This window comes from Crocodylus porosus, unplaced genomic scaffold (genome assembly GCF_001723895.1).
Source record: "Crocodylus porosus isolate Cpor-Errol unplaced genomic scaffold, CroPor_comp1, whole genome shotgun sequence".
In the NCBI taxonomy this organism is placed as follows: domain Eukaryota; kingdom Metazoa; phylum Chordata; order Crocodylia; family Crocodylidae; genus Crocodylus; species Crocodylus porosus.
In genome coordinates, this window is record NW_017728915.1 from 39,845,335 (window position 1) to 39,867,180 (window position 21,846).

The 21,846-nt window shown below is 40.1% G+C and overlaps 1 protein-coding gene across 3 annotated transcripts in view; it reads left to right on the forward strand.

Annotated features, from left to right (window-relative positions):
* The window catches only part of NFAT5 (nuclear factor of activated T-cells 5), a 103,174-nt gene that overhangs the window by 19,293 nt on the left and 62,035 nt on the right, over positions 1-21,846 (forward strand). The window contains exon 2 of one of the 3 annotated variants that reach the window (XM_019536085.1): positions 17,348-17,473. In XM_019536085.1, coding sequence (XP_019391630.1) covers positions 17,416-17,473 — 58 coding nt within the window. In that variant the 5' untranslated portion in view covers positions 17,348-17,415. Of the gene's footprint in view, positions 1-17,347; positions 17,474-21,846 lie in introns of those variants that run through there. The other 2 variants (XM_019536083.1, XM_019536084.1) reach the window with 2 other exon arrangements.

Below are 21,846 nucleotides of genomic sequence, written 5' to 3' on the forward strand. Positions count from 1 at the left end.
CCAGAGGAAGGCCACTCGCATGATCAGGGGACAGCAGGGAAGGCCTTATGAGGAGAGGCGACAGGACCTGAACCTGTTCAGCCTTCACAAAGAGAAGGCTGAGGGGGTATCTAGTGGCCTGTTATAAACTAGTCAGGGGGGATCAGCAGGCACTGGGGGAATCCCTGTTCCCCCGAGCACTGCCAGGAGCGCCCAGGAATAACAGTCACAAGCTGGCAGAGGGTAGACTCAGACTAGATATAAGGAGGCTCTACCTTACAGTCAGGGCGGCTAGGATCTGGGACCAACTTCCAAGAGAAGTGGTGCTGGCTCCTACCCTGGCGGGCTTTAAGAGGAGGTTAGATGTACACCTTGCTGGGGTCGTTTCACCCCAGTACTCTTTCCTGCCATGGCAGGGGGTTGGACTAGATGATCTACTCAGGTCCCTTCCAACCCTAGAAACTATGAAACTATGAAGATCTTCCTACAGAGAAGACTAATTTTGACTGGATGATGAAGCAGAAATTAATTGCACATTATTCAGCCTTTTATCTTTTGTAAGTTTTCATTAATGGCTGTTGCCTTCAGTTATGCTATAACAATTTACTCCGACTGTGGATCTTGTCCCAGATCCTTATGTATTTGTTACATTAGTAGGTATACCTTGAATTTGTCATGCTTGCAGATTTTTCTTGATAGGTATGCATGCATGATGTTCTAACGCTAGATTCTGGCTTGTATTTACAGTGATATGAGAGTATTTACTGTTTTGGTCTTGGTACTTCGCCTGGTGAGGTACTATTCCACCTAGTTCTGAAACTGTGTAAATTGTAACTGATTGTTTTTCATAAATGTAGGTGGTATGAATGAAAATTTGCAGCATCAAACTATAATTATACCCTTTTGGTGTGTATTCCATAGAACAGAAAATTGTTTTTCTTTTACATAAACGTGTTGCTGTCATGGACCTTAGATGAGTGCTCAGGGCCTCTGGTCAGTATGATTGTATGAAGTATTGCTTTCTGAATTTTCAGGATAGCTGTCAAGAAGATCAAGTCTCAGGCAGCTGACTTCAGATGCAAGACTACAAGGGGCTGGATAATCTGATCAAGGGCATTTGAAGAAATTTGACAGCATCTAAAATATTTTTCACAAATGTGCCCTGTCCCCTTGTGTCCTTGTGTTGCATAGCTGGATTTGCAAAGTATAGAAGCTTCCAGCTAGTTCACTGAAATGTGTGTGGGGCATAGGGTTAGGGAGAACTTGAAATCTTTCTTTAAATATGGTGTCCACTACTTACTTGGATAAACAAGCAAACAAAGTAGTAGTAATGTTGGAAACAATGCAGCGTTGTTCTTCATCTCTAACTTTTTTTTTTTTTTTTTTTTTTTACAACTTCAAAATTTTGAATGTAGGAATTGATGTTATGGATCAGATTAGTGATTTTTCCTAGTCTAATATTCTGTCTTATGCCCCTGAGTATAAAGATTTGTGTCTCTTTCTAAACTATGGGCTATTTTTAAAATCTTTACTATTATAAGTGGATATTGTTTTCAATCTAGAGTAACTTCTACAGTAACCCCCCTCTAGCTAAGTTTCTAGCTGCTTCCTATTTTGTCACTTCTTCATCTACTTCATAGTTCTTGCACTATTTCCCTTCTCCATTTGAACTAGTGCTTTCCTGTTGGGTGCTGTACTACATGCTTTATGGAAGTTTGGTTAGATTTTGGTTGATTTACCACATGGGATATCTGGATCTGGGAGATCAACTATCAAAGAAAAATATATAAGGTTAGTCAAGCACAGTCTACATTCAGTAAATCCACGTTATCACATTTTTCATTCAGGACCCAGCCATTAGCTTTTCTTCAGTGTTTCCTCTAGACCGGTGGTTCTCAGCCCGCGGGCTGCATGCAGCCCAGGCAGCACACTGTTGCGGCCCATGCGACATCCTATTAAAACATTTTTTTAAATGGAAACGCAGGAAGTAAGTTGTGTGGGTATGGCCCACATAACACAGAGCAGCAAGTGTGTCCATCTGTGACAAATAGGTTTAGAACCACTTCTCTAGACACTAACATACTGTGATCAACTAAGGGGTTTTCCCCTTAAACATAGACACTGCTTTTGATGTTCTCTGAATGCATTGCATCATGTCCTTTTTGATAGATAGATTAAAAGTCCTTTTTATTAGGGGTGTACAAAACAGGCTGTATTTGATTTGGATTTGGCCTCATTTGGGGGCAGTGATTTGATACGTTGATTCGGATCACTATCCCCTATTTGATTTGGCCAAATCCAAATCTGAAGATTCAATGCTGATTCAGAGAATTAGCTATTTGGCCATAGATGGAGCTTTAAATGTTTTTTCTACATATCTCAAGGTACCAGGCGTGGCTCGTAAAAGCTGTGATGCTGGGGTGGATGGAGCATCCCACTGGGGGGGGTCCCCCCGCGTGCTTGGCGGCAAACCCAGAAGTGGACTGGAAGTACTTCTGGGGAATGCACTGGGGGCCACCCTGAGCCAGAATGGTGCGGGGGGGCCCCTGGTGCACTCCCTGGAAGTGCTTCTGGTCCACTTTCAGGTCTGCTGCTGAGCACGCTGGGGACCCCTCCATGTTCCTGTGGGACGTTCCATGCGCCCCAGCATTGCAGCGTTCAAGAGCTGCCTGGTACCTTCAGGTATGTAGAAAAAACATTTAAAGCTGTGCCTATGTCCAAATTGTCGAATCTCTCTGAATCGATTCGGAGAGATTAAAGGGTCTCCTGATTCAGTTTGGATTTGGAGGTCAGCCACTGAACTGGGCTGAATCTCTGCTGAATTGAATCAGGGACCAAAGCTTCGTACAGCCCTACTGGTCAGTGTATAAACTAGCCTCTCTGTTTAGTTCCTGGTGATCAGGTAAAATTCCAAATGTGGAATGTGGATGTGCTAAAGGCCAGACCTACTCCACCAGCTTTTACCACCATAACCATGTTCGTTCATGGATGTGATGAGGGGCAATTTATGAGCAACAGCCATGCAGGCAAGGCTCCAGTGTACGCACCTGTATTGGCAAAGCTGTGCTTGTTTGCTTAGTAGGGGTGGGTGGTGGAATATGCAATACCGGCAAAGCGCTCCTAGTGTACACCTGATCTAAATAATGACTTAAATGCAAGAGGTCAATTCACAACTCAATCAGGCATCTCAATTATGTACAACTATATTATCAAGCAACTCTTCCTCCTAAAGGACTCATCTAATATTAACTTTTTAACATGGGTTCAAAAGGCCTTATTTGCTTACAGGAACTTGATAGCCTTCTGATTATTCTTGCTCTATGGTTTGTTTTTTTTAATAGCATTTCAAACCACACTTCACGTTTTACAGAGCAAACAAAGATAGGATCTCTGACTCAAAGCTTATAATCTCATTTGAGATGTTATATACAACTAAGCAAAAGAACAGAGGAAAAGGACAAGTAAAGGTGAGGAATATTAGTTTGTTACTCAGTTTAACTATGCACATGATGTGGGTAGGTCAACAATTTGTTTTAAAACTAATTTTTACATCTGTTGTAAGCATCCCTGATCATTGGTGATGCATAGGGAGTGCATGCTGGCCTTCTTGATGGGACCTTTTAAACCCTTTAATCTTTCTGAATTGAATTGGAATGCTTCAAATCAATTCGGAGAGATTTGGAAAGATTCGGACATAGAGACAGCTTTAAATATATTTTCTACATACCTCTAGGTAGCAGGTGGCTCATGAATGCTGCAGTGCTGGGGTGCATGGAGGGCTCCCCAGTGTGCTTGGCAGCAGACCTGGAAGTGGACCAGAAGCACTTCCCAGTCCACCACGGAGTGCGCCGGGGTGGGTGGGGGCCTGGGCCTGTGGGGGCCCCCCCCCCCCCGGCTTGGCAGCTGGTGCCTCCTGGGTCTGGAGGGGCACCTAGGGTCTCCCCACAGCCAATCACCATGCCAGGGGGGTGCAAGTACTTCTGGTACACTTCTGGGTTCAGTGCCCTGCACATGGAAGGACCCCCTGCACTCCTGTGGGACTCTCCTCGCACCCCACCATCGCAGCATTCACAAGCTGCACTGGTACCTTGAGGTATGTAGACAAAACTTTTAAAGCTGTGTCCATGTCTGAGTTGCCAATTTTTCAGACTTGGCATCGAATCTTCAGATTTGGATTTGGCTGAATTGAATTGGGGGGCAATGATCCGAATCAACAAATTTAATCACTGTCCCTGATTCAGGCCGAATCCAAATCAAATAGGACTTGCTTCACATAACCCTACTGACCCAGTACTTCAGAAGTCTGAAGTGCTGTGCCTGGTCTGGCTGCTGATTTCTCAAATCTCATCAGGCCTTATGTTTCATTTGCAGGCTGCTTTTCTGCATGCAGCACCATCAGTTCTGAAATGTCAGGGAATGTTCTGGGAGCCACTGGGCAAAACCTTACTGATTTTGTTGAAAGTTGGAAGGAGCGAGCAGGAAATATAGCGCTCCTCTCACCTGGTTAGCAGAGGTAACACTTGAACACTGTGCCCCATTTTTTGGGCAGAGTGCCAAAAACACCTGCAACCTCCACTTGTAAGATGTTGGCATGCCAGGGGTGGGTGGCTGTGGAGCAGTGAGAAGCTCAATCCTTGTTGGGGCAGCACAGCCCTGGCCACTTCTCCACCGTCCACTCTGAGGCATGTGTGCCAAGCAAAATTCTTTCGTGTGCCATGCTGTGGCACCCATGCTGGGGGTTGTGGGACTCTCCATAACACTGTCCAGCATGACAGTACCTCGCATCTTAGTTCTGCCCATCCTCTCAGTTGAATTTAAAATAGTGGCAGCCCACATGAGAGAAGCAAAGACGTCCTTAGTAAAGAGACCTGGCAAATATACCTATAAGCTCTGCCTCTTAGGTGGGCAGAAGACCTTGTCATGGAGGCAATGGTGGATCCTGACTTGGTGTGGAAGAGGGAAATGGTAAAGAACAGGGAATAAGCAAGTAAAAAACTGGAAAGGTTAGAGATTGGGGATACACAGAGGCTCTGGCTTGAAAGGAGATTGAGGGACATTTGTGAGGGAGACTGGGTGGGGTGGTGGTTGAGAATAGGAGCATGTTTCAGCATGGGACACACACAGCCTCTGGCATTGAGTGGTGAATGGGACAGTCTTACATGTATGTCACCCCTGACATAAGGGCAGAAGGGGTTTGTAGTAAGCTTCAAAGTAGAGGAAGATGTGGGAATGGCATGCAAAGAGGTTTTAGGGGGACATGGATGAATGCTGGCAACTCCTGGTGGGTGCACAGAGTTCAGGCCACAGGAGCAACACAGAGTGCAACCCACTGATCTTGGAATATGCAGCTACAAAAGTCTGCTAGCTGTGTATACTTATGATCAGTGGTGTCATCATCATGATTTCTAATAATGGTATATTAGAAATATACCAATATTTGAAATGAAGTAAGCCTTGACAAATGCTATAGGATTTTCAGCTGTGAAGACTTAAATCTGTGTAACCTGAGAGCAGGCATTTCCAACAGCAGCAGTGTTAGCATCAGTACCAGGCTTGATGGTATGCCTCTAATGAGCAAGTGAGTTTGTGTTTTCTCTGTATGCATCATTTTTTGGTTTCTGTTCCGACTGTCAGTAACAGAGGTAGATGATACTTCTACATTTCCTGGGAAGTGGAAAGAAAGAATCAGTTCCCTACACACAGGCATCTGAGCAGCTGTAATGTCCTGGTTCCTGGTCAGCATTAGGTTGGGTTGTTGAACCTGCTGTAGAAATGAATGTCTTTTATGCATAACTAACAGTGCTCTGAGCCTGTGCTGATCACTGTCCTCGATCAATATATCTGCCTGCTGATTAAAGTCATAATGTGTTCTTACTACATAAATAAGAAATCAGAGAATACAGTAGTGACTGGTACACAGTATATGGAATAGTTTCCATGGAGCTACAATGATCTAAATGTGGCTGATTTGAGTAAGGTTTGGGGCTATCAGAGTCATGCTTTATGTGGGCTGTTTGCTTTGAGTTTCACAGATACATTGCAGAAATTCTAGAGTCTGCAATTCTGGGCTGTTTCAGCTTTAGATTCGTTTGCTTAATGCTGTTTATGGCACTGTATGCATAGTACTAGTGTAGTAAGAGTAAATCACTTTTTATCTGAAACAAGCAATGGAAAATTTCACTTTGAAATCTAATTTGCCTGGGATTGGGCTCAGCACAGAAAGCTCTCTTAAATGTACTCCAGATACTTCAAAGGAATTTTGAAGCAGTGGTCTATAATCTAGGTTTAATAAGGGTGCAGTCTGTGTTTTGCCCTTAACTTTTCTTGGAAATTTCAAGAGGTTTTTCTTTTATTCTTTCAACCATTGCTTTCTTGGGCATATGCACTGCTTTACCCTAACAGAAATCACTCTTAAGTGATAATTGCCACTGCTAATTAACACTTTCACATAGATCATATTGGAAGGCTAGGTGAGCAAATAGGCCATACTGTTCAGTGTGAGGGCAAGCCTACACAGAGATGCTCAGGGAAGAGGGCAAGCCTACACAGAGATGCTCAGGGAAGAGTAAGTCAAATTAACTAAAGGTGTGAATTCAGAGTGTATTAATTAAAGCATGAAAACTTCAGTGTGAGCATTCTCATTCAGAAGTTAAGCGTCTTTAATTTGGTTGTATCTTCTTTATGTCTGGATTCTTGAGTTTACCTTGAGCCAGGTGTTTTTCATTCAGGTGTTTGAGAGCCCTGGTTACCTGAGCTGTTTGCACTTTTATGTAAAGAAATGAGAGATGGTGTCATCCATTTTTTGTGACTGTTTTGACCTCAAGTTTAATCATACCTTGCCACTAGATGTTAAATAAGATGGAGGAGAAAGAAGCAGAAGTAGAAAATAGGGATTTTTAGAGTCCTGGCTTGTTTATCATACATGTATAAAATGTATATAATCATGATAAGTATGTTGACTTGCAAGTTGGAATGCAACAGTGTGGTATTCTTATCTTTTTGAGGTCAAACCCACATAGTTATTATGTTTCTCAGGCACACAGCAGTACTTTGATAAAAAATGTTGTGGATGGCAATTTAAAAGTTAATCTACCTGACTGAGCACTCCCCCCTCCCGCACGCCTTGGGGAATGTCTGCTGATGTACAGTCTGTTGTGGGCATGATGAATTAAGAGACTGGGACATGGAGGGAGAAGGAATGTGAAGGAAGGTAGAAAAGGAAGAGGGCAAGATGGCAGGTGACTTAAATATTGTTAGGGCAGTGCTACATGGAAATCTAAAAGCAAATTCACTGCGTGTGAAACTTGTGAGAAGTCTTGCTGAGCTGCTAGAGGGAGTGATAATGTTAGACTAGTGAGGGAGAATAGTTTGGCAGCGCTTTAACTTGTCTGGGAGTAGGGTAGGTATCCATGAAAGTGTGGTGTGGCTCAAATATCAAGTGTATAACTTGGAATTGCCCATCTTTGAGTCTGCTGGTATTTCATGCCATACGTTTTTAAATGTGTACTAAGGGGATAGACTGTGTTGTAATGTTTTTGCCAAACAATCCTTCAATCTGTAGTATATCCTAGCATACTAGATGATACTGAGAATGCTACTAGTTATTCTTGCCGTTCATAATCTTTTAGAAACACAATACTTTACAAACATGCAATCAATACATTTTCCAGCGGGGATGCCAGCCAGCCATGATGACTGTTAGGCTTAAAGTGTTGCTGACAGAGTGCATGCTGTCTCTCTTCACTATACAGTATGTTGGCAGAATTAAGGTGCATAACCATTCATTTTTCAGAAAGTCTAAAGTGAAACTGCAGCCTTAGGTTGTACTTGCTTCCTTGGGAAGATAAAGAAAAATAATGTTCCTTGTATCTGCTTACAGTTTAAAGTTGGTGCACACTCAGTTTTTGTATCACAGCTCCTAGTAAATCTTCAAGTCTAAATGCATTTGGCAAACAGAAGGCTTGATTCCTTGCTGTACCTTTAGGATCACACATTGGTTTGGCCTGACCAGTACTAGAAAGATGTAATTTTATTGTTGAAAGTTAATAAGAGAAACACAAGTGGTTGATTGGTTAAAGATAAAATCAGAGCTGTGGACAGCTAAAGCAGCCTACTCCCTTCTTCTGCTTCTGTTTTCCACTACTAAATATATTGAGGTTTGCATATGTGCACGGCTAGTTAATACCTCTCCACCCACGTTGATTGGGGTTTGCACCTGTAATGTAGGTATGCACAAATATCTGTATATTTAAAGTTAAAAAATCCACTGCTAAGGTGTTATTGTGACCTGTAAGACTATGAAACATCTCATTCATATTATTCCAATAGATAGTTTTTACTTTATATTTTGGATTTAAGCATTCGCCTACAGTCCATGGAAGAAAAACATTGTGTCTGCTGCATTAGAACCAGAAAGTAAACTGGACAAAATAAAATTGAGTTTTATGTTGTCCAGCTTTATTTTGTCATAGTCTTCCTAAAGATTGCGTTCATTCAAATCTTTGGATGAGAATCCAAATCCTCAACTCTTTGAATTCCTGAATTAAGATATTCATATGTGAATGCCTGCAATTAACCGGAAAACATTGGCTGTAAAGATACCACAGCGTATTTGGAGAATTTTTTTTTTAGTGTTGGCTCTTTGTCCAAATTTTGATGACTGTTCAGCACAGATATTGCCACCCTGTCCCATTTTCTGCCTGCATTTTTTTCTGTGAAGCCTATTTTGAACTTCTTGATTTATTTAAGTTTTCTCAGACTACATTGTAACAAATAGCAGAAATCTCTGTATAACATGCATTCTTCATACTGTTTCTGGTCTCCCAGATAAGGTATTTCAGTGTACCAGGGAATACCAGTTCCGGTTGTAAAAAGAGAAAGAAGAAATATGTAGGGCTCATTCTTTCTCAGTGGTTTTGCATGGTTACTCCTGTCTTTTGTGGTGCTAGTCTTTACTTACACTTGTGAAAGGAAGAGGAGAATTAGGTATATAGTATTATTGAGACTGGTCTGTGTTAGTCTGTCCATACGTAAAGGAAAATTTTGGCCCAGTTGGCCAGTCTTTATTTATCTTGGGACCCAGTCAGGAAGGTGGACAAAAGAGTTGTGCTTATTTATTTTGGGATTTTTGTCACTCTAGGCAGGTATACTTCTGCTTTGAGTGGAGGGCCAGAACTGCCCCACTAATCTTACAAGTCTGTAGAAGACTTTGCATTGGGGATGTTGAAACAGCAGTTGTCATCTCAACTTTGGTTCGGTGAAGCTGTTACAGTGCTAAATGAAACCCAGTCACTTCACTTTCATGTTTTATCCCTTCCCTTTCTTTTTCTGTATTTCATAATTTTGGATAGCAGCCTCTTCAGGGCAGAGAAATTTTGTTCTTGCCTATCTGTAAAATTCCATACTAAACAATGATGGTATATATAAGAAAACAATCATTGCATGATTTAAACTAGCGTCTAGCTTTGTGCACATGATTCCCATTACTGTGCGTTGATTGATGGGTTAAATGTGGGCCCTGAGCTCCCTTTTTTCTTTTTATCTATGTGTTATAGCTTGTACCTTCTGAAAAAAAAAGTACAAAAATACTGTTACTTTAAAACTCTGGCTTGAGAAATAGAAATTACGTATTTAAATCTTTTAGATAGGCTTTTTAATTCTCAAAATATTCAGGTGAGCATATGCTCCTTTTGGTGCAGTATGTTAAGTTTGAAATTTGGGCTTTTTGGAAAGCTTCTACCGATAGTCCTTCATAATTGAAAATAAGCTCAAAGTCTAATTTTGCTTCCCCATTCTTAAGTACAGTTTAGCTGATGAACTGAGGCGATCAAAGTAGTAAACACTAAAATAGACTAGTCATCATCTGTTCATCATCTACAAGGGCAAAGTGCTGTATGAGGACTAACAACATTTAGTTAAAAAATGGTGGCTGCAAAATTGTTTCTTGTTACCAGCACTCTTGGAGTAAATAAATAAGGACCTGTAACATTTAGTTTGGCATATGAAGTATGCTTAGGTACCTACTTCTCATTTAAATACTACCATCTTCCCTTCTAAGGTTGTGTAAGTATGGTCAAACCAATAGCTTCTTGTCTTGAATATATACCTGTTTTCTACCTGCAAAGTTTTCAATAATTATGACCTTAAATATATGCTTTTTTAAAAGTCTTCTCTTGTCTTTCAAGGTTTTTACAAGTTTAACAAAACACATTTCAGTCAAGTCAACTTTTTTTAACTTTCACAGGATTCATTCTAAATTCACTCTTATTCTGGCACTTAACATTTCATACCAATAGGGGAAAACTTACAGCAGATAAGGTTGTTTCATAACTAGAACAATAGGGGCTATTTGTAGTTAACTCTGTCCTACGAATAGAAACATTTAAAGAATGCAGTAATGTAAAACACAAAAATTCCCAGCATAGAGTGGCATAGTTAACTTTTGGGACCAGTTTCCAGCATTGATAATATTATGCAAGAATATTGCCCATGATTCTCCTCAAATGCTGAAACAGGGAATTCAGTCCCCTAGTGTCAACAACTTTTATCTACTATTGCATCTGAAAGGCTATGCTGAACAAATGTTAAGGTTTCAAAGTGAAACGCTTGAAAATTAGAAAATGCCAGCATATAGATTGTGTGTTCAGTCTTAATTTGGTTCCTTTGTGCATTTGAATCATGGTATGGTCTTTAATTACATACCATCTTTTGCCTCATTCAGTCCCCAGGAAGGCCCTGCCCTGGAAATGAATCAGCATTATGGAGAAGAAAAACATCCTGAGTATCCTTGCCTCATTTGTTGCAGAAGTTAGCGTATACTGAATGAGGCAGGGAGTTGGAGAAAGAGGTCTGCTTGGCTAAAGCAATAGCTGCTACCCTGAGGAAAGGGACTCTATCTCTGTTTCTGTTGTGGATTAGCTGTGTAATGCAAATTACTTAGAGGAAACTTTTCACAAATAGCCACAAATTTTATATTCCATATTTCCTGTGGGCCTAACTTAAGCCTGTGGTCTCTTTGGCAGAAGTACTTTGAACATATGAAATGCTGTATAGTATTTTTCACATTTTAAAAGTAGGTCTTAGGCCTCTCAGATTGGGCACTCAAAAGTAGCAAAACATCTGACTTTTAATATCTCTGCACTTTAGTTCCCTATTTGTGTAAAATGGGCATAATTCAACCTTCCCTCTCTCAGGGATTTGTGAGGCACACTACTGTAGTGATGAGAGCTGTAGAAAATCCCACGAAGAAATTACTAAGTCTTTGTTCGGAACAAGCTTGAACAACGTGCTGTAAATAGGGACAAGTTTCATACAGTAAAACTGAGATTAAAACAGAATATTGAAGAGTTACCCATTATAGGAACATTATTCATCTTGTGATAACAGCACTGTGAAGAAAACAGAATGTTCTTGTGTAATTAAAGACTATTGTAGTATATATGCTCAAGAAGCCAAATTAGGTTTTCATTGGAAAACGTAAATTTGGCATTTCCTGGCTTTTGCATCTTTTTAATGACAGTGTTCTTTTGACAGTTTTTCAGATGTAATAGATTTAAATTGATGGTCATTAACTATAGAATAAAGTGATGAAAACACAGCCATACCAATTTGATAAAGCTACCCTTTTAAATGGAGCAAGCTCCTTAGAGCCCTAATCACTGCAGCAAAGCAAAATAATTGAAAATGTAAACCAATTATATAAACAGTCCTTGGAAATATATTTTCTAATCTAGAAACATTTGGACCACTGTCTTTCACCTCTTTTCTGTGTATTCAGTCAATAAAAATTAAGAACTTTTTGTGCCGTATGCCAAAAGGTCTTTAGTGCGCTGACATAAATATAGTTATTTTCTCTATATTAACTCCTAAAACCAATAGGGAAAATTCTAGGTATCCCTAAAGGAGAAAGAGACTGCTGCATAAAGCATGTTGACCTAGATCCAGACTGAAGATGTGTCAAATGACCAAGATGAAAGAACAGAGCGCAGGCAGTCCTCGGACTTATGACACAATTGGTTCCTGAAAACCACATCTTAAGTCAAAATGTTGTAACTTGGAACTGATTTTTCCTATCGGAAACAATGTTATAAATGGGGGACTGGTTCCTGAACCAAGGCCTGATAACTTATTTTCACCAAAAATAACCCAGAATTTCATGCTAAATTAATTATAGAAGAGTAGTATTAGCTACATTAATGTGTTTCTATTGTAAATAGCAAACTTGTTAGTTTGGAGGCACTTTGAGGTGACTTTGCTGGACTTTTTGAAGGGCTCTTGGCTGGAGTCTTCTCAGGAGTCTTGGCTCCAGGTTTCTCTGGAGTCTTGTCTGCTTTCTTAAAGAAAGTCTCCAAGGCAGTTTGGACAGATGTTCTCCAGGGAGATGGGCGATGCAGTGAACTCGTTCCCTGGCGTAGCTTCACATCAGATCAAGCATTGTAAAGTCGAAACGGACATCACAGTTGAAACAGGGTGTCAATTTATAAATGTGGTAACTCGAAACATTGTAAACTGAGGACTGCCTGTATTAGAGCTAATAAACACCTGAGATCTACCAGATTAATAACTGTCTGTTCAATGGTATCAAGAGTCTTGTCTCTTTCTCCTGTATTTTGGACTCTAACATCACTCTGCCAGCAAATTAAAAACAGAAGCATCGCATTTATTAAAATACTAATTTTTTCCTTTTCAGTGCCCTCTTAACTTTCTTTCCATCAGAAGTTACCAAGTTAATTAATCACTATTCAAGTTCTCTTTTTTTGCTTGTCTTTTTTTCTCCTCTTCCTTTAATTTTAAATGCAAAATATATTTTAATAAACTTTACTCTTTTGTATTCAGCACACTTAAGTTCCTTTCAGTTTGCTAATAAAAGCAAATTTTAAAATGCAGATTTTGTGCATTTTAATTAAATTCTTTTTTACATCCACATGCAGCCTGAAAATGTTGTGAATTAAAACAAAACAACAAAGCATTTATTCACGTTTTCTCTTAACATAATAAAAATGTAAATATTTAAGAAGCTGAATAAAAATGTAGGAAGCAACATAACTACTTCTGTAAGCACATACAGATATACTGTATTCCTGGTTAGTGAAATGAAATACCAAGTTATATTTGGTATCTCTTATACCAAGAGATTTGTTTGGGTTTTTTTTTAGAAAAATAACTAATAGCAAACATTAAAATGGGTGTTTGAATCAAGGGTTCTTGCTTGCTGGCTTAAATCATGATTAAAATTAGTTATTTGACTAATTTTGATTTAAGTCACTCTGCCTGAATCAGCCAGTTCAACCTCTTACACTGTTGTTTGAAGAGATGGGAGAAGTGCAGCTTAGATGAAGTCAATATTGTAGTGTTAAGGAAAATGAGAAATTGGGCTCTAACTTTTTCTAATTGTTTTCCTTTTTTAATAAAAGGGTACATTGACCTTTGTTACCCACTTTTGCATATAATAAAGCAGCAGCACATGGTGTGAGCACCTTTCTTTTTCTTTGCTTGCTTTTGCAGTTAACTTTTAAGAATTTCAGTGAACATGATCAAAATGAAATCCTTAATCCTTCTTCCTAAAGAAGAAGACGTCAAATTTATGATCATTGATCAACTAACTGAATGGGCTGTTGGAAAGTACCTCACTTCTTGTCATTTTTCTGTTGTTGTTTCATAGGGAGTCTCTCTATCAGGTTGTCATACAGACCATAAAAGGGCACAGCCTACAAAGTATCCGTCTTTTGACTAGGTCAGTCAGGATTGATAAACTGACTCAAGGTTGTGTCAGTTGTGTTTGTCTTTGTGTACTTGGCATATTACTAAAGGATCCTTGCACTAAAAAGTGGGTATCATTTAAACAGAACAAAAGAGCTCACTCAAAGGAGCTCACTCAAAAGCTTTGGGAGTGGGCAATGGGCCTAAAATCAAGGTGAGGGAACACCTTGAGGAACTGGACATTTGCAAGTCTGTGGGCCCAGATGGAATACACCCAAGAGCCTTGAAAGAGCTGGCAGACATCATTGCATCCCCCTTGGCAGAGATAGTTGAAAAATTATGGCACTTGGGCAAGGTTCTGGATGACTGGAAAAGAACCAGCGTGGTCCCTATTTACAAGAAAGGGAGGAGGGATGACTTGGGGAACTATAGACCAATCAGTCTTGCATCTGTCCCTAGAAAAATCCTCAAGAAAATTGTCAGGGGAATCCATCAACACCAGACTGATGGAAGGCAAACTTCTGAATGCCAGTCAACATGGCTTTGTGACTGGCAGGTCATGTCTGACCAACCTCATCTGCTTCTATGACCAGGTAACATGTGCCCTGGACAAGGGAGATTACATGGACATCATATACCTGGACTTCAAGAAGGCCTTTGACCTAGTTCCCCATGATGTCCTTATGGTTAAGCTGTGTAACTGTGAGCTTGATCATCATATGGTCTGATGGCTAGGCAACTGGCTATGGGGTCAGACCCAAAGAGTACTAGTTGAAGGGAGCAAATCAACATCACTCAGGGTGACCAGTGGAGTTCCTCAGGGCTCGGTACTTGGGCCGGTACTCTTTAACATCTTCGTTAATGATCTGGATTCGGAGTCAGATGTGAACTCACCAAGTTTGTGGGCGACACCAAATTATGGGGGAGGACGGTCACACTGCAGGGCAGGCTGGGGGTACAGGCCGACTTGGACACAGTCTCAAGGTCGGCCGACCAAAATCTGATTGCTTTTAATGCAGAGAAGCGTAAGGTGCTGCACCTTGGTAGGAAGAACCCCCTGCATACTTACAGGCTAGGTACTGCTACGCTCACTGGCACCACGACCGAAAGGGACTTGGGGGTCTTGATTAACCGCAAGATGAATATGAGCCACCAATGTGATGCTGTGGCTGGCAAAGCAAACCAAACTCTGGCATGCATCCACCGTTTCATCTCAAGCAAAGCCAGGGAAGTCATCCTCCTGCTTTACTTGGCCCTGGTGAGACTGCAGCTGGAGTACTGTGTCTAGTATTATGCCCCCTCCCCACTTTAGGGAGGATGTGAAGAAGCTTGAGAGAATCCAGAGGAGAGCCACTCATATGGTCCACGGCCTGGAGGGAAGGCCACAATACAAGGAGAGGCTGAGGGACTTGGGACTCTTCAGGCTGGAGAAGAGAAGGCTCAGGGGGACTCTTCAGCCTGGAGAAGAGAAGGCTCAGGGGGATCTAGTGGCCTGTTACAAACTAGTCAGGGGAGATCAGCAGGCATTGGGGGAGTCCCTGTTCCCCTGCCAGGAGTGCCCAGAAATAACGGTCACAAGCTGGCAGAGGGTAGACTCAGACTAGATATCAGGAGGTGCTACTTCACAGTCAGGGTGGCTAGGATCTGGGACCAGCTTCCAAGCGAAGTGGTGCTGGCTCCTACCCTGGGGGTCTTTAAGAGAAGGCTAGATGTACACCTTGCTGGGGTCGTTTTTGATCCCATTACTCTTTCCTGCCATGGGAGGAGTTCGGACTAGATGATCTACTTGTGTCCCTTCCGACCCCAGAAACTATGAAACCTGTTCGCCAGAGCTCCCCAAGGGATAACAAGGTCTAATGGCCATAAACTCCAGGAAGGCTGATTTTAAACTAAACAAAGGGAGAAAGTTTTTTATAGTGTGTGTGTCCAGGGTCTGGAACAAACTCCCCCCAGAGGTGGTGCAAGCACCTACTCTGGTTTCCTTCAAAAAACAGGTGGATATATTCCTTGCTGGGGTTACTTGATCCCAGCTCACTTCCTGCCTATGGCGGTGTGGCTGGACTCAGTGATTTCTTAGGGTCCTTTCCAGCCCCTAATGTCTGTGAAATCTATGAAAATACATCTGATTTCCAGCTTGCAAGTATTCCCTCTAACATATTTTACTCGCATTCCTTGCGAATGAGTTGAATAAAAAGTAAGTACTCTAGAAACCGAAATGTCTGCTATTTGTGGGCATATATGTCCCAAAAACCTCAGTAAGAGTATCCTTATTCTGTCCCATTTTAGGGAGATTTTGAGGTTTAGAATATAAACATGACCTAGACATGTCTTATACTTTTTAATATAATTATTTAGTATTTGTTTTGTCTTAAGCATACAGCTTCTTCATTGCAGTACTAAATCTGTATTAAGCTTTTACTGGCGTTGCATTGCCTGCCTGAGTACAGTTCCAAAAAGTTCCTTTTACAAAAGGAATTCCATGCAAATCTAGCTTACTTTTTGTTGGACATCCCAGTTATTTGTTACTGGACAAATAAATATGTGCACAGCTGGCATGGCCAGGTAGATATTCAGATACATGTGAAAGCAGAGTTTTCATAAGCCTTTGGTACGCACCTATATTTGCAACTCTAATTGTTAGCATACTCCATTTGCAAGCTTCAGGTGCTGGAAACAGCTATAACATTTCTGCATTACTTTGGAAGAGCTGGCTGTGTACTTGTGCACTAATTTTGTAATAGTCATGTTTTGGTCTTCATGTTATGCGCTAGTAAAACATACTGTAAACTAACTTGATGGCAAATTCTTTTTTTTGACTATATGGGCAATTCAGGGCTGTATTTAAATAGTAATTTAATTGCAGTTAATAGCTTCTGAGCCATCAACGGATGTGTGGAAAAGCTGAGTGAATATGTTGTTAGGAGTAACATTTTGTGTTCTTGCCCTTGTAGTTGTGCTGTGTTTTAATTATTATGGCTGCTTATATACACAATAAATTAATTCAAAATAACTTAAGGTCTTGTACTGCTACACATTATTGTGATGTCTGAAGGCATTCCACACTCAATAGACTGGGAATAGTGTTGCCTCTAGTGGACTCTGCTGTCTCTGGCTCTCTTCTACCTTTTCAGTTTATAGAAATCTTTGTTTGGAATAGGCCTCTTTTTTTCTGGGGATGTGTGAAAAGCAGTGATTCATTGTGAATGTCATTCTGATTATGGTGGGAAAGTTATTTAATAAGAAATCTTTATAGCCTTGCCTAAAGTTGATCACACTTGATTGTGCTACTCTACTCTGGAAGTTTGTTCTACAACCTGACTCTGGACTACAGGTTTCTTGTCACCTCTATCATGTCTTATTCTGGGTTTTGTCTTCTGCATTGTTCCAGATGATTGCAGCTGCCTTGCAGGTTCTCATATGGACCCATTATGCTTTGAAATGGAAAATAAAAAATTGCTCTATCGTGGACACTTCTACTTCAATCTTTTTAAATAAATGCTATTCCAATCCTTAGCATGTTTCAAGAATTCTGCTAATACAGCATTGTAGAGATTCTTGAGATATTGCATGTGTGGCCCACATTTCTAGGCTAAAATATTAAATGTGATCCAGGTGTCGCAATTTGTAAATGCAGAAGTGTGTATTACAGTCTTCTCTCTACCTCCAACAGAATCTGTCTATGACCTTCTCCCAAAGGAGCTGCAGTTACCACCCTCTAGAGAAACATCTGTAGCATCCATGAGCCAAACAAGTGGTGGTGAGGCAGGTTCGCCTCCTCCAGCTGTCGTTGCTGCTGGTAAGGATTCCATTTTATTCTATTATGATATTAAGGTTATAATTTTCTGGCCAACATGAACAGTGATGACAGTTTTGGTGTCTAAGAAAACATCCTGAACCAAAAATAAGAGCTCATTCTAGGAGACTTCTGATAATGAAACTAAGTATAATTATATAAGTTACTATATATGCCATCTTAAAAGTTAAGTTAATAACACCAGCATTGCATTTGTAATGTATTTAAAAGAAAGATTTAATATTAGTAGTTTTTTTGATTGGTACAGTCTTCAACATTATAGATGTGTATCAACTCCTAGAATGTACTCTTGTCTCTAACTGTAGAAAGCACCAATTTGGAACCGAATCAGTCTATTGACTGTTTATAAAACAGTGAATTCCAACTAGGATATAAAATGGAATATGAGATCATATTTTGGCCATGAGGCTTTTATCAGGCTACAGAAATAAAAAATACAGTTATCTGGAGGTATTTTTGCAGAGCCTGAAGAAGTTCTCAGGGTTAAATCACATTTGCTTTTGTAGTACATGCTACAGCTTTTTATTTTACACTGAAATGTAAATGTAATTTACTAGTCACTATAAAATTAGAATTAATGTTTTAATTCTAAACTGTAATTTACAAAAAGAATTATGCTCCCCTTGGGGGAAAAATCTAAGGCATGCTGTTTAGTCTTAGTACATTGTACTTACTTTATTTCCCAATAAAGCATATTTTAGAGTAAAATCACAAAGCCCCTTTCATTGATCTTCATTTTAAAAAATAATAAGAAAGAGGTAGGATGCTGCTAAGAACAAAATTTTGATTTCTGAAGTTGGCAACAGTGTAATTCACTGCTGACTTGCACAGCTGTAATTCCTCTTTAGTCAGCTGGTATGGACTATTAAGGACTTTCACTTTAGCAAAAAAGCAAAGTAATCATTGCACCTGCAGATAATGTATCTTCTCATGATTTGGGATTTTTGGGATAATCTGATCCCTGCAATCTTTATAAAAGTAATATCAAGCTTGTAAAAAAAGAAGTGTGTTGGCCTTAAATTCTACAAAATTAATGTTTGAAATGGGAATGCTGAGAGCTGCATTATAAAGAAAGCACTCGCTGTGTGTTCATATATACATTAACCCTGTATGAGAACATTTCCCCAGAACTGCACAGTGCAATAAGCAGTCTTCCTGGCTGGACACTTAAATGGTTTAAACCTGGTAGAGAAACTTTACAGCAAGGATCACCGTTCATGTTTTGCCAGACATTTTCTAAAAGAATCTGTGGATTTAATTGTGTCCTGTGGAATTCGTTAGTCACTACATTTTATAAGATGTGGTATTCTTTGTAATGTTTGATCCCCAAATAGTCTAGTGCGCCCTTAATTTCAAGGTATTTTAGCTCAGTATTTCATAGTGAATCTGGTTTGATGTTACAGCAGCAACTGAGCATTTTTTCAGAAACAGATAATTTTTTTAAAGGTATTGCTACATTTTTAAATCCACAGATAAAAATTGACTGCCAATTATTTCTTTATTTTTTCCTGAGACAAGTTAAGTAATGAATTTAGATAAATGGAACTAAATGTCTGTTACTTCTAGGCTTTTTGCCAATACTGATACTCAATCCAGTTCCTTTTAAAAAAAAATCTGGAAATACGGTAGCTGTGTTTTAGTTTCACTGCAGCACAGACCATTCTTTCCTTAAAAACAAGCAAACAAAAAAACAACTAAAAAACTATTGTACTTTAGAGGTTTATTTTTAAACAGTGGAAGAAAGTACCATATTAATTGAACCTAAAGAACTTTCTAATGTCACCCAGATTCATGTTAATCAGCACTGTGAGAAACCAGTTGAGCCTGCAGTTTTATAAGGTGCAGTTAGGAAGCTGGGTCAAAAATAGTATCCCTGATTCTAAGAGACCTAGAGATTTAGACATTCCAAGCTTTATTAAAAAGCAGGATGAAACGTTTTAAGTTTTCTTCTCATCACTAATGTTACATTCCTCTAAAAATGAGGATAAGAATGATGGAGTCTTAATCTTTTCAGTACATTTATATTTGTGTTTGTAACATTGCCCAAAGCCTAAATCATTGATCAGCCTTCCCCCTTTCCCCTGTTGTATAACAGTGATGAACCCTAAGCCAAAGCTTTTTTGGAAGAATCTTTCAAAGGAACATACAAGGAGTTAAGTGATGCAACCCTGTTGATTTTTCAATGGAAGCTCAGGGTTTTAGGGAGTTAAGCACCTTGAAAATCCCATCTTGTACCCTGTCAGTTTTATCCACTGTTCACTTGTGTCACCTGCTGAAATGACAAGTCCGTCTTCTATTTTATGAAATTAATGATAATGTTAGTATATTTTCCTTTACTCTGCCTTCACCATGCCCTTGAAAGAAAGAAAAAGATGTGCATCTAAGGAGAAGAACTTTCCCTTGGAAAAGAAGACAACGGGGGGAGACTTGCCCCCCTTTTTGCCCCTCTTCTCCCCCCGCCTCCCCCCCCACAGAGTGAGAGCTGGGGCTGAAAAAGAGAATCTGTTCTCCTCCTCCCCAAGAATTTGGAACTGTTATGGAAGATGAGGGAGAGAAAAACACCTTTATGTCCTCAGGAACTGCTTGAGTGTGTCTGAGGCCTGATTATGTTAACCCTAATCTGAAACTGGGAAAACAGCTCTCCGCAGAAGAGTGGAGGGTAAGGAGAGGAGGAAAGTGTGGAGCTCTACAGGGAACTCTAGCAGATGGTTACTGATGTTGCACCCAAAGGATGTATTTGCATTTCCCTGACCATACAAGTGATTACTACTGTAAAAACACTTTCCCATTCACTTCCTTGTGCACATCAAAGTCAGAATAAAAAAGCAGCATAGCTGGAGTTTGGGGTATGTGCTTAGCAGCACTCTGCTTCTGGTGTTTACATCGGTGCATTCCCAAGGCTGCTCTAATAGTGGTTACACCATGTTTTTTGACATTTGGTGTGATCAGAATGAGTGAATGTACTGGGCATGTCAGATGCGGTACAGACTCTTGTGAGCTCTTCAACCCCCTCCTGCTGCTTTTTCAGAAGGACCACTGGGTCCTGCTGCACGTTTCTTATTTGATCTTCAGAGGTGAGATGAGTTGTACAGTAAAGGTTCTGCACTGAGAACTTGGGATTTATTTTATCCAAAGGTATGTGTTCTGACCAGAGGTATTCGGCTTTGCCTTCCCCCTTCCCTTTGGCCACAAGGAGAGGTGTATGTTACTTCAGCTGGCCTGGGAGGTCTAAGGAATTCGGCATTTGAGAGATGAGTTAATAACCACTTTAACTCTATTTTGGAGGACTTGATTCTCCAATTTCCAAAGGTGCCCATATGTCTCACGGTGATGACCTCCATTCAACCTGACCATCACTTATAACAAAACAAGGCCTTCAAAAAAGAGGATGTCCACACTTTCATGTGGCTGACACTTGTGTGGGTGGTAGATTTGATAGGGAAGGTGACCTTGGCAGCTTAGAGCTCCAGTCTGTTTGTTCTTGAATCTTTCCTTTGTTTTGTGTAAATCTTTTGTGTCTGATCGTATTTATCCTGAAACTACAGTGTTTTATGGAAATGCTAGGAGGCCAAACTTTTGTTATTGTAGAATAACTAATTGAAATTGACTTGGTTATTATTTTAAGAGATGAAGCAAACCAGAAATGTCAAGTGTCAAGAAAACAGCTGCAGGTACATATTTAAGTGGCAGTGAGAGGATTGAATAATAGACAATGACCAAGTGATCAAAGGTTTTTCCCACCACCTCGTTTAAGATTTAACATAAGTTCATTCTCTTTACCTCACCACAAGGTAGCACAGTATCTGCATAGAAAACTGTTAGCTTAGTCTTTTTCTGTCAGGTGTGTTGATCTAAGGTTTTGTTCCTTACAGTTATGTGTTACATAAAGGTCTTGCTGCAATTAATTCTTCAGATTTTTGAAGGAGCGGGATTAGCTGTTTTCTGTTATAAGGGCCTGGCAGGAGCAGACTTCTAGTTTCTTCTATTTAAGATTTGTTTTACAATTTACAGAACTGTTTAAAACTAAAATAAAGGTTGATAATTGGGTTCTCATGAACTTATTTGATTATTTTAATAATAAAACAGGATCTCGTATTCATCAATCCAGGCTGAAGGGGTTTTACCCACTCTTTTAATGTTAATCAGGCAAGTATAACCAACTAGGAATCCAGAGTTTTATGCTGCAACATTTGATGCCCTCAGCTTCTTTCTCAGGCACCTAGATCTGTTGCACTTCCAGAAAACAGAAGACAGCAAAGAGGCTCCCTAGGAGATAGCATTAGACTAACATTGTGGGCTCTCTGTTTATTACTCCCTTTTGTCATGTCTTCATTCAGAGAGCAGTTACAAGAGGA